The sequence below is a fragment of the Aythya fuligula genome, chromosome 16 (genome assembly GCF_009819795.1).
Source record: "Aythya fuligula isolate bAytFul2 chromosome 16, bAytFul2.pri, whole genome shotgun sequence".
In the NCBI taxonomy this organism is placed as follows: Eukaryota; Metazoa; Chordata; class Aves; order Anseriformes; family Anatidae; genus Aythya; species Aythya fuligula.
Window position 1 is genome coordinate 8,251,683 of NC_045574.1, and position 13,135 is coordinate 8,264,817.

The following is a 13,135-nucleotide window of genomic DNA, read 5'->3' on the forward strand; positions in this document are numbered from 1 at the left end:
ACTATCGTTGCAAATTGCTCGATGCCTTCTGAAAACGAAGCGCTTTCTGCTGATAACAGCCCGCTGCTTACATCTTCAAACGGTGGCATGCCTTCCACCAGCAAATCGCCAGGACTGGGCTTTCTTGTCTTGGTGCATGGGCTGCTGGTGGGACCCTGCCCACTGAGGCACGGAGCAAGCTTTCACGTACCCATCCTGCACTGTCAGTTCTTGGCGGCGGTGCCTGTGGTCTCCTAATGGAGTCTGCATGTTCTTTTGAACAGGAAACGCTTTGTAACACAACTTGCCTGTGGGCACTTACTGCACCAATTAAAGATTCCTGAGCTCGAGAACAAAGAGGTGCCAGTGGAACTATGGTTTTAATCACTTGATTCATTTTCTTCCTTCCTCCACTGCTGATTTTAGATGTATGTGTGTTTTTTTTTTTCTCACTTTGCTTTGTTTTGCATGTTTTTAGGTGGCAGGACAGCCATTCAGAAGAACTACTGGGAAAAGAGCGTTTTTGAAAAAGGGCTGAATTTTCAAATAGTGAATAATTTCTAGAGGTGAAGAGCAACATCAGATGCCAGTCTGCCATAACAACACAGATACGTAGCTCTTATTCAAGTATGCAGCCATTTTTTTTCTTCCTGACAGTCCATGTGAGTTTTAGTAACATGAAATAATTAAATGCTTAACTGTACTAGGAGAAAGGATAACAAGATTAATTTTATTAATGGTAAACTGAGGTATAGAGGAGTAAAATACGTTGCTGAAAGACCATGCTCAGACACAATCCAGACCTGCCTCTTGATAGAATGATCCTTCTAATTCCTACCAGCAGACCACGGGCTCTGGGGACAGAGCCACCTTTTTGTTCTTTTTTTCAGATCACACCTAGCAAAAGCAAGACTCTGGAGCATGAATGGGGGACTTAGATCCTAACACAAGCACACAATAACAGTGATCCAGAAATAAAGCATGTAGTGTACCCAAGGAGTGGCATCAAGTCCCAGTCGAGAACAGAAAATCTGGAATAAAGTGAGTCAGAGCATCAGGAATGAGTCTGATGAATACCCTGATTTGCTAGAGTGCTTGAGCAAAACACACTGGAGAACGTACATGCTTCACTCTTAGTCAAACCCTGTCTGAGCAGAAATGACCACACCTTCTATGAAAAGTAGTTCTAATTAAGAACAGAGCGTGGCTTTTTTTGGTGCAAACTGTTGCCCTTACTGAACGACAGCCCATTTGCAACATGCAAATGCCCTCCTGTCTAAAGCACCAGGAAACAGGAACGTTTCCCCCTGCCCTGGATCGCTCTTCTCCTCCGTGCATTTGATGAGTGTAGATGCATGATGAAGACAAATATAAATCAAACTGAATCGTGTTCCCACAGCCACCATCTTCTGTGCTTCCTGGCCAGGAGATCAATACAGTGCTAAAATAGAAAGGCAGCTTCTCTGCAGCTGGCCGGATCCCTGCTCTCTCTTAGTTCTGCTCCGCTGCTCTATAATGCACGGAGGGTGTAAATTGCCTTCACCTTGCAGCTGAGGTTCCCCCAGCACAGGGAAATCCCCAGCTGGCACCAAGCTGAGGGGGCCGGTGGCTCTGTGCCACCCTTACCGTGCAGGGACTGCGGAGGGTGAGGATGCTGGTGCCATGCTGCCACCTGAGCTGAAACCCCAAAAGACTTCTGGCTTTGAGTTGGGGACAGTGCCCTGCAGACAGCGGCAGAGCATCCTCCTTCCCCCAGGCTGTGCTCACCCTCTCCTCTCACCCACACACGTGTCGGTGGATGCACGCTCCCGAGGCACCTGTGGGACCGGCGCAGATGCAGAGTGGGCAGCAAGAGACCAGCGCTGGCAGAAAGGAGGTCAGAGCCCAGCTGCTGCTGATGCAGGGCTGACACAGGAGCTTTGCTTCCCCAGGGGAGCTGGGGTTTCCTGGAGGTGCTGAGCCCTGGGCCTGACAGCTACGTGGTTACACAGAAAAAGCGGCTCAGAAAAGATTTTTCCTGTCCATGGAGGAAAGAAGAGATTTGCATTTGATTTCATGCCGCCGCGGGTTCAGACTGCGCATTTTCTTGCAGTTGAATGAAAGAAAGAACACAAAAAGAAAGAGGAGAGACCTGGCACATTCCGAGTAAGGGTTCCTGTGGTGGCGAGCAGAACTCCCAAACTAACAGGCTGCTCATAGTGAAGGTGGTTGAAAGTGCCGGGTGATTTACAGGCACCACACTGCACACCCTACAAATTCATTTTCTGAAGAACTATCTGCCGCATCTGAAATTTTCTGTGAAATACATGAATTCACTCTAAAGCATCTCTGCTGATCGGCAGTCTGATTAACCACTACACACCATCTGCCTTGCTTCTCTCCTCCCCATTAAAGTTACTGGCGCACCAAAAATAATTTAGAGATCCTGTATCAAACAGACAGTTCTGGGTGTCAGATGTGGTTAGATAGCTATCATTTGAATAATGACAATCATTTTTCTTTGTAAAGTAAAAAGTGCACAACATGACAGCTGAACCTAAAGGAAGGACTGAACCCGAGGCAGGCAAGTTGGTAACATGCAAGACAACAGCTACACGTCCGTTTGGTTGTATAGGGGAAGATCTAACCCTGTGCTTTACACCAAACCTCTACGAGGCACTTGCAGATCGTGTCGCACCAGAGAGCTTTGTCTGTGATGCATTTCCCCTCCTGTTGCTCTTGTCACACGATCTCTGTCTCTCTGTGTCCCAGATGGGGACTGCAGCACCCGGCGGCTGAGCGGCTGCCCCGGGCTGTGCAGCAACCCCCAGGCTCTGCAGCAGGGGCACAGGGCACGGCCACAGCCCCCAGCCCCCCTCACCCTTGCTCTCCACCCTGTCCCTACAGAAGTCAGCACCAATGGATTTGGGATGGTGTTGGAAATAATTATATTTTTTTTAACAGGACTTTTGCTTTAAATAGCTAAGCCAATTGTTCTGAACGTCCCGGAAGAAGGCAGCTCTACTCGGTAAGGTTTTGTGCTTGGTGGTGTAGCTTTTACCACTGTGGCTGGCTCTGGTTATGAACAATATGAAAATGAGGCCTCATCTGAAACATGCTGAGCACTCTCTTTTCCTGCAGTATTCACTTAATTTGAACTAACTAATCACTTCTTGCCAGCATTATCTGTTGTGTCCTGAAGGTTTTCCTGACCATGGCTCATCCTCTCTCCCAAAATATTCCCAACAGCAATGGGTCTCTGAGGCAGAAGTGAGTAACAACGGCTTCTCTGCCAATCTTTCATGAGTAGTCCTTTCCTCTGGGGATTTCTCTCTACCTTTTTTCATATCAGAAAGTTACAGATCTATTTATATTGTTTGTTTGTTTGTTTTTGACAGAGAAATAGTGTCCAGAGGAATATGTATATGGAGATACACATATGGGAGGCAACATCCAACCTACATCTGTCTCCCTGCTGGCTGCTTTTCCCAACACAGCCTCTAGGACTTGAGGCTCCAGCCTTCCTTCCAGCAGCCCCACACTTTGGCCTTGCAGGGGTAAAGTGAGAAATTGCAAGGGGGCTGCACAGGCTGGGCAGGGCACCTGCTGCCCTAAGGTAGCACAGGTAAGAGGAGAAAAGGACAAAGGTTTCCTTCAAACAAAGCACGTGACAGATCTCCACATCTGCAGTACAGCCAGAAACGTGTCACAGACACGCTGAAGTTGTCACTAAGGTACCCAGTACGGCTGGCACCAGGTGTGCAGCCGCTATGCACAGAGCTCCTTGCACACAGCACAGGCAAGCTGAGCAGACAGGCAAATGTTTGCCATCACCTGCCTTAAGGTCCTCGCTGTTTCGGCTGTGCTGCTGATGCTACTACAGTCACATGTTTGACAGTAATCCTCCTGTGGAGGTGGGACTGGCTGTTATCTTTACATGGCAGGATGCACAGAGAGATTAGGCGTGGTAAGCCCCGATCTTATGTGCCCCATGGAGCAGTGAAGACTGAGGAAAGAACAAACCATGGGCTCAGAAAGAAGGCCAAATATCTTTTCTTTTTTTTTTTTTTTTTTTTTTTTTTCAGCAGTAGCAGAGAAGAAAATAGTGAAGGGTCCTGCCAGCAATGGCAGTTTGAAGAAGTAAATAGAAACAGTAATTGTGTTATCTATGAGGTGTTACTCTTGGTCACTTCCAGGAGAGCTCAAACAATGGGACACTGTACCCTCTGTGAGAGGGAACAGCTCCAGGAATGAGGAACTGAGGGAGCAGGGCTCGTCCCAGGTCACACAAGAAGTTCATGGCAGAGCTGAGAATAGAAGCAAAGCCCAGAACTGCAGGGCTGTGCGTTAACCACGAAGGCAGAGGACGAGAGCTGAGAAGAGGAGGTCAGAACTACAGAGAGGGTCGAAAGCTGGACTGTCAGCAGAAATATGGAGAAAGAAGAACAACGAGGAGGGAGGAGGAAGATGGGGGAAGGGAAGAGGAAAGAAGGGAAGCGAGACACACCAAAACAGCCATTGCCTCGGAGTCTGTACAGCAGTGGCACTGCAGCGCACTCATGCCAAGCCTAGCTGGGGAACCATCAGCTCAGCATCTATCCACGAAAAATCACAGCAAGGCCTTACAGCTCACTTTATCTCGGAATAGCTTTCTGGATAAAAGGGATTTGAGGGTAAAGCCTCTATAATCCTTTGGGTTTGGTTTCTTTTAATACTATAAAGCACAAAAATAAACTTTCTAGTTAGGAAAAATATGGCTTTTGTTATGTTCTGAGTCATTTTCCCCCAGCAGCAAACAGAGTGGCTTTTCAATTCAAGCCTTGAACATTTCAGAATCAAATGTTTTGCGAAGTCCTAAAGTAAATCACAGTTTTCCAAGTCAGACTTCTAACTAATGTATACTCACTGAGGTCAGTAAGGAGGCTGCATGCAACCAAACTCACCTTGCTCGACTTGAGTGGCAGAATTGATAAATTAATCTCTAGTCTGAGATCAGTTTGGAATGACCCAGTCAGCCAAGCAGAAGCCTGGAATTTCATTTCTAACTTGCTGCTATTCTGCCTAATGGCTCACAGGTCAAGCACATCCCCTGTGAGCCATGCTCTATTTACATGTTTCTGGCCTGATTCAAAACCCATTGAAATTAATTTTGCAGTCCATTTTGGGAGTTCATTTAAGTGGACTTTGGCTCTAGTCTGAAGTCTGCTAGCTTTAACTTCAAGTTTCATTCTTTTTATTTATTTTACAAGGTTTGTACTGAGTATTTGTAGAGATGTGGAAGAAGCTCTCAGTTTCTCATAGTAAAGGTACCTCAGAACAGAGTGTTCAGTTTTATCACCAGAAAGATTATCTTGCTTTCTTATCATGCCCCATTCCCTGAACAGGAAGCGGATTTTTCTTAGCTGTTTTCTTGCAGATCTAGCAAATCTCCTCCTAAATCAAATTTGCAGTTAAAGCCCAATTCAACACTCCTCTTCAGACAAGGATACTAGTAAAAACTCTCCAGATTTTACAGCCATGGCACTCAAAATGTGTCACCTGCATTTCAAACAGAGAGAAACGGCCTCAACTGCTCAACTAACAGGCTCTACTCTGCCCACAAAAGCAGCAATGAAGACTGGGAAGACTGTAGATGACACAACCACAGAGCACTCAGTACCTGAATCTAAGAAAACAAAACTTCCATGGGCACAATTTCACAACTCTAGGTAGGTAACTGCAGGAAAAATCCCAGGCCACTGGGTGCTTGCAAACCACATAACTGTGCACATTCATGGGATCAAATCATGCATGCAGTTACCTAGACTGTAAGGACAGGAGCAGTGAATATATGTGAGAATCAGATCTGTACACTATGAATAAGAGCACCATATATTTGCAGCAATACATCCAGCAACTGCACTCTGCTCCACTAAAATCAATGTAGGTTTTGCTGCTCGCCTTTATGATTGCAGCGGCCAGCTGCAAATACTAACTTTGCATTGATTTCCTCTTGCAAGGAACAGTGACACTACTTTAATGAAAGAACCAATCAACCAGTTTGCCAATAGCTGCCTACCTAAGAATAAGCAGGATATGTTCAAAGAAAGCTTTACTCTAACTTATATTCATTCCTACAGGCTAAATCTGCTGGGCTCACCACAAAGAAACAGCATTGTTTTACTTATCAATGTCCTACTGTTCATCTAGAACATCTGCAATAGTTTTGCCTGCAGCACTACCCCATTCATTACAGGCCTTGATAGACTCTTCAATGGGCTTTTTTTGGTACAAAATGTACAAAAGCGTTTTACAGAGTGGACTTTGCCCTGATATGAATAATAAAAAATAATTTAAAAGTGCATTTTGTTTCAGTTTCTCCATTTTTCAAACTAATGCTTGGCAAAGGGAAACAAAATGGCAACAGCTTGAAACCTGACAGCTCACTCCATGTCACAAAGCAAGACTGAAGGTTTCTGCAGAACACTCTGTTTTTTTGCTCATTTGCCAGAGTCCATTGCCATCTACCCAAAATGCAACTGATGAAAGACCAAAACTTACTTTTATGAGCAAACAGCAAATACACATCGAAAGAAGGCCACATTGTTTTTGTGACAAGGAACAGGTGGGATCTCTAAGTCACGAACTTTCCCCCTCCCTCCAATGAACCCATACAAGTGATGAGCAATGCTTACCGTCATCCAGGTACGCTTGGTCCAGGTTCTGTTCCTGTTTAATAGTGACTCCAGCTGGTAATACTTCTTTCTGGTCACTGACTGGTGGTCCATTTTTCGCTGCTCGTTGGCCTGAAGCTGTCTGCTGCTGGATCACGGTAGGATATGAACTCGGACTTAACCTTTGTGCTTGACTAACTTGGGGCTGGCTGGGTCTTGCAACATTGGACGTGAAATTTTCACAGCACATGATGTGCTGAAATTCCTGGTGACTTCCACACCTCAGCTGCTGGTTGGTTGGAGAATAGTGAATCACTGGAGAGGACTGCTGGTTGCCTGGAGAGTGGTGGAGCACTGCTGAAGTTTGGCCTGGGGAACCAGTGTGCACCAGCACCGACCTATGGGCATCTGAAATAGCAACCGGTGTAGCCATCAGACTGGATTGCTGGTAGCCCAGTTGGCTTGGGCTAAGGCTCTTGCTTCTTTGGTATATTACAGCAGCCGGATTCTGCTGATGGTATCGCGAATCAGGAGAAGAAAGGCCTGAGCGCAACTGCTGGCAGGGAGCCATAGTGGCCACAAGACAGGAAGGGGATTCGGTGACCATTGTGTGCTGTGAATAGTAGGGCTGTGTGACTGTTCCCAGACCACTGTGTACTGTATTGCAGATTAAGGCTGGATCATAGTCATCAATGGGCTCTGTTTTGATTGATGGTACTAGAACAAAGCATGCAAAGGACGTTATTTGTAACAGGCTGATGAGGAACAGAGAGGTTTTCCTTGGAGTAATAAGAAACTTAGGCCATTTACAAGATTTGCATGTGCGAGCTCATATCTCACAGGCATTGAGCTTAATAAATACGCAAACAAGGGAGGCTTTCTCTTGAAAGAGCTTTGTGCTAAGATATTCCTGAAAATCTTTAATCAACTATTTAACCACAAATTTCTGAAATTTGGAAAGTGCAATATTTTAGCTCATATATTAACTCATTGAAGGGCCATTCTGAAAAATATGCAAAAAAACAAGCCCATAAGTGTTTCTTGTAGTACTTGCATCTCAAAGCAAGACTGAGTAAATAGAAATCCTATGATGTAAAGAACTACTAATTTTTCTGTCAAACATTTAGCTAGTGACCAAACACAGTATCTAATTATTTTAGGGCTTTCTTTTAGTTCCTTTGTTACATGTAACTTCCCCAGCAGAGAGCTGACGACCTCTTGGACACCATCGTTTAAAAGACCATGATTTAGTAGAAGTTGTATGAATCTCGGTGTGGAAAAATGATGGTCCTCTAAAGACAAATTCTGACATTTCTAATGCTTATTCTGTCAAATCTTCACTAAAATCTGATACAGAAATACCACGCAATGGAAACCATATAATGGTCATGCAACAGGGTTATTTTGGGGAAGTATAAGGTTTTCTACTCTGAAATGGTCTCTTTCAGAGATTGTATTGAAATAGTATTGTACTCCTCAATACTGTTCTCCTATTCCACAGGAGAACAATTTAGCAACTATATGAAACCTTTGTATCAGTGATGTTCTAATACAGTTCTTAAATTTGGGGAGAGAACCAAAAATTTTTATAGGCTGGAGAAGACTGAAATAAGAACCAGAATGAATGTTTGCCTGTCCTTAGAAACCAGCCAAATTAAGACATCATTTTAAAGCTTGCAAAAAATCTGGTACTATTATTTTATGCTTTCTGGTTTCCACAAGCACAATACTCCAATTTTCTCACAATATTTTTATCCCAGCCAAAGCTGAGAAATTCTGGGAATCTCATTAGTAATCCTGTTGCGTTTATTGTGAGATTGCTCACCAGTTCCCAAGAGGAAGAACATCAGAAAAGCATTCATATTTTTCTCAACCAGCCTCATTCTGAAGAATATATATTGCTCTTCTTCCTCCTTACCAAGCCCTTGTTACATTTTCCCAGATCTGATGTTATCTTAGTGTCGTACACGTCAACTGTGTACTGCTCCCACTGAAGTTGCTGGCAAACTCCCATCAAGTGAGTAAGGCAGAACCAGCTCATTGCCAAGATAACTGTCCCCTTAAATTTATGGGAAATTCCTGATCCTAAATCACATGCACCCTTTAAACCAAACAGTAGCTGAAGCTTAGTTGCACTCAACTGAATTAAAACAGTAAAATTTAGATTCTCAGGTAATGGCAACAAAACAACATAGCAGAAAATAAAATCTCGCTCTTGAGGACAAGGCAACCACTTGCTCTGTCCTTGGCAATTACCTGGGTGATAGGTAAAATGCTGGGGCTGGCTTCTTTTTCTTTTACCATTGATGACATAAAAATTCACCTTCACAGGTGTGCGAATGTGCTTGTTCCGGTACTCTGGTATTTCTACAAAAAGCATGCTCTGAAACAATGAAAGGTGACAGTGCAGAGTTAGTAACTGAGGCTGACAGCAGATTGTTGGGTGTGTCTCTTGCATTACGTGGTCAGAGATACAGGAAGAGAAACCTCCCTGTTCATCCCTACAAAGAAGGGTATGTGAGGAAGAAAGGAAAAAAGGGCAGATGGTGAAAAACTGCCAAGATTTTTGGTATTATGGTTTCTAAGTACTGCATCCTCTGTGGTGCTTGATGTTGTCCTGAACTTGGAGAGAGAAGTCTCAGCTACAAATAAAACACACAGAATGGTGGTAAATACAGCAGTGCTGTTAGCCATTCTGTGCTTGATAAACAAGTATTGTTGGCAAACTCCCATGAAGTGAATGAAGTGGGATCAGCCCACTGCCAAGATAACTGTCCCCTTAAATTTACGGGAAATGCAACAAAATATTTCCTTATGGCAAATGCAACAAATATTGCAGATTTCCCTCCATGTGTTAGAATAAATTAAATTATTCTATAGGCTTCTTACTTATAGACAGCCGGATCCTGCTTCCAGAGAAATTAACAGCAAGTGTCTCATTCTCTTCCGCAAGGACAGGCATGGCCCATGGCAATGCAAGTGCTAGCTCCTAAACGCACTGAACAACTACAGTACGGTCCCATTAAGCAAAGGGAACAATGAGGCCTATTCCCTTGAAAGATCAATGTTAATTTTAAATACTATAGTGCAAATCCTGTCCTCCCCAGCACAGAGCACCCAAGACTTCCATACAGGCAAAAGGAAGTCAGTATAGCCAGCATCCTGCAGAGGACTCTTTCAAAACTGGGCTGATACAATAGAGTCTTCTCCATGAACACAAAATCTAGCAGTTATTCAATTTGCTGTGGGTTACTGCTAAATGAATAGTTTCTTTTTGCAACACATCTACTGCTGAAGCATTTGACATTTGGTCATCACAGCAGTCAGATAGCTGCTCTTTCTGCTTTTGAGACGCTCTTTGAAAACTATCCCTTGAATACAAGTTGCTGTCTGAGGAGCTCAACGAGAGGACATCCAATGTTTTGCATACTTACAGGCTGGCTCTTATCTTTATCCACTGTTGCCTCCATTTCCCAGATCTGCTGTCCATCTGGAAGAACATCACAGTATTAATGTAACTTTTTTTTTTTTAATCATAAAGCTTCACTTAAAAAGTAAAAAAATAAAAAAAAATCAAGGACAAATTAAAGACATCAGGTCAGCAAAACTCTCAAAATTTACTTAATTTCAAGAACCTTCCCAGTTATAACCAAAAGGAACAGCATTTAATTTAAACACCTCATTGAACACTTCTCTCGCCAGGAAAAGACTTACGTACATATTAAAATTAAATGTTTATGTAGAAATTAAGCAAACCGAGGAATGAAACGTTCTGCACAGGTGCACCATCTGCTTTTTGCCAGACTTGATTTCAGCCAAATTTACTTGACGGAGGGCACCAGAAGGTCAAATAACTCATTAATGGTCATAGTGGGTCAGGGGCTCAGCAAATGTTTTGCTGTTTCAGGCTAACGCAGCTCCCCACCGGTGTGGTAGGAGACAGGCTGGGTGGGGAGGCGAGGAAAGGGCTAGATGGAAATCCAGCTCTGGCACTGGTTGCATGGAGACTGAAGCACGCAAACTGAGCCACTTTGGGGCTGACTCGTAGAGCCAGTGCACAGTGAAACTGGCAGATGCTCTGAATTCTCACCGGCGCTTAGGTTTTTCTAGAAGTAGTTCAACAGGGACAGATTCTTGCCGTAATTGGGAAACCAGATACGTAGGATGCTTGATTTCTGTTTGCATGCCTTCTCACTGTTGATACTCATTTCTCAGACGTGCAATATGAAACCTCAGCACACGATACCAAACAACACAACTCCTCTGATCAAGGAACAAGCCCAGCACCTCCACCAGTGGATCTGCACCTCTGTGCTGCCACCGCTGTTACAGAAAAGCCACCAGCAGCCCTGCCTGAAGTCCCTGCACAGGACCAAATATTCACCTGGCTTGGAGTAAAAGCACCTCACGATACGCACAACAGCCTCCAGCCCACAGGAAGTCTTCCTGCTCTTAATTACACTGTAGCTCGTACCCATTCTGAGTTACACAAAATGGTATTTATAAAGTAAAATAAAATATAATCCCCTTGTATGCAATGCCAAAGTAACCCAGTGCTGTAAGTACGTGAGCAGTCACAGGACATTTGTACCCAGACAGGGTGCTTCATCTGGCTACAAGGGTTTCTTAAATCTACTGTCGCTCACACTTCCCAGAACTATTTCTTAGCAATGCTTTCCTTATTGGTTTTTTAGATTTTAATCTCTACCCCTTTGATTTTAAATTCTGCTGAGTCTTTTAGCCAATCCATTTTCAGAAGAAAAATACCAATGGGGAAAAAAAAAAAACATCGCCTCGTACCTTTCTGAAAGTTTGATTTTAAAACAAACAGGGGACACGTAGCCAGGCTAAGTGACGGGCTCTGAAGTACCGCAGCCGCTGGGCTGGTGTTTGCGTTAAAGGGGGGGGAATCGCGGGGGTTCCTCTCCTGCTTCCCAGGTCTGGCAGCACAGGGTAAAGGCTCATAAAAACGCTTCTCAGAGGACTTTTTATTTTTCCCGATTCTTGGAAATTCTGCAAGAGCTGCTTTTGTCCTCTGTTATTTAAGCACTTCTGCTTCTGGCGAAAAGGGAAATGAAAGAGTATTTTTAAATGCATTTTGCATTTTTTCTGTTGCTTTCTCTTTGTTCTCTGCTCCGCAGACAATGAGCTGACAGATGTGCTTGGCTCTCGGGACAGCATCTCCCAGAGAAGGACTCAAACTGCTGCTCTGCACCACAGACACTCCATCCCTTCGTCCCCGGGTCCCAGCGTGCCCAGTGAACCTGGCAGGACCGTGCCTCCCCTGGTGCCCCATCCCCAAGAAACCACTGCTACATTCTGGCCCCCAAACACTCAGAAGGAGGAGGAGGTTTTCCCTGGATCAGTTGCCCACAGTGTGCCCCCTCCTCCCTCCCTCCAGTCCTCCCCAGTCCCTTCTTGCTTGCACGCACATACAAAACAGCACTGCTGCAGCATGACGTCCAAACACCTTGCTCCGGTGCCGCCACAGCATTTTGGTGCACAGAGAAAACGCAAAATAACTCTGACTTTTCTCTCTTTTCAGTGTCTCAAGTCCCTCCCCTGTGAGTCAGTCGCCTTCTCCACGCTAGCATGTGGATCGGTGACGGCAGGCGGGGAGGCACGGCCAGAGCGAGCGGTGTAATTAGAGCCAGCAAGCCTCTCGCCTGGTTTGCTGTTTAGCCCTAACATCCCAGAGGACCGCTGTGCAAATGAATGGAAAGTATTCCATTATTTAATAATAAGCATTTGCTTCGGCCACTGCTCTGGACTGTTCCAGGTTAAATCCATGCCCCTCTTAATGCAGCTAATGCTTCACCCGTGGCTGGATTGGTAAACACTTCGGGAGAGTGGGCGGCTGTGGGTTTGATCCTGCAGATACTAAATGCACCGCCTGATGACAGGACAGTTAATATTTAATGGGGGATTCCCCTTCGAGATGATTTTTGTGAAAAGAAACCATCACAATAGGTGTTAAGGAACCTCCTTACATTCCCCAAAACAACCCCAAAAGAGAAATTTTTATAGTCCTTTGAGGAAGAGGTGGGAAAAGAAAACCAGAAAACATGACAAAATAAGAGCTCTAATAGAGACGTGCATCAGGAGCAGTCTAAGCAATGCAATATGAAGATGTCCTGACAGCAAGGCCAGCCACGTGGGAATACTTGACAGTGTTTTTCCTCCAGGCAGAATGTTTTCATCTTTGTTCCTGTACTGCTAAATTCAAACAGGCTGTGCAGATGCAGCAGCACTAACTTCACATAGAAGGTAGAAATCAAAAGGATTTCCAAAATGCAAAAAATAAAGGAGAAATAGGCCTCAAAGTCATCTGCCGTACTCATGAGGCCTGTGAAGCATATGCAACCACAATCACAGTTGATTTGGTTTAGTAACTGAGCCACTGAAATTGCACTAAAAGCTAATGAAGCCAACCATAAAAATCAAATGATGTTTAGGCTGAGTCCAAAGTCTAGGGGGATTAAGAATGAGAATAAGCCCAACCGAACAAGAAATAAATGCATTTG

General features: G+C 44.5%; 1 protein-coding gene across 3 annotated transcripts in view; it reads right to left on the minus strand.

Annotated features, from left to right (window-relative positions):
• NFATC2 (nuclear factor of activated T cells 2) overlaps positions 1-13,135 on the minus strand; it is a 96,742-nt gene that overhangs the window by 24,842 nt on the left and 58,765 nt on the right. For all 3 annotated transcript variants that reach the window (XM_032198436.1, XM_032198434.1, XM_032198435.1), the window contains exons 7-9: positions 10,046-10,101; positions 8,868-8,994; positions 6,633-7,328 (exon numbers count right to left, since the gene is read on the minus strand). In XM_032198436.1, coding sequence (XP_032054327.1) covers positions 6,633-7,328; positions 8,868-8,994; positions 10,046-10,101 — 879 coding nt within the window. The remainder of the gene's footprint in view (positions 1-6,632; positions 7,329-8,867; positions 8,995-10,045; positions 10,102-13,135) is intronic.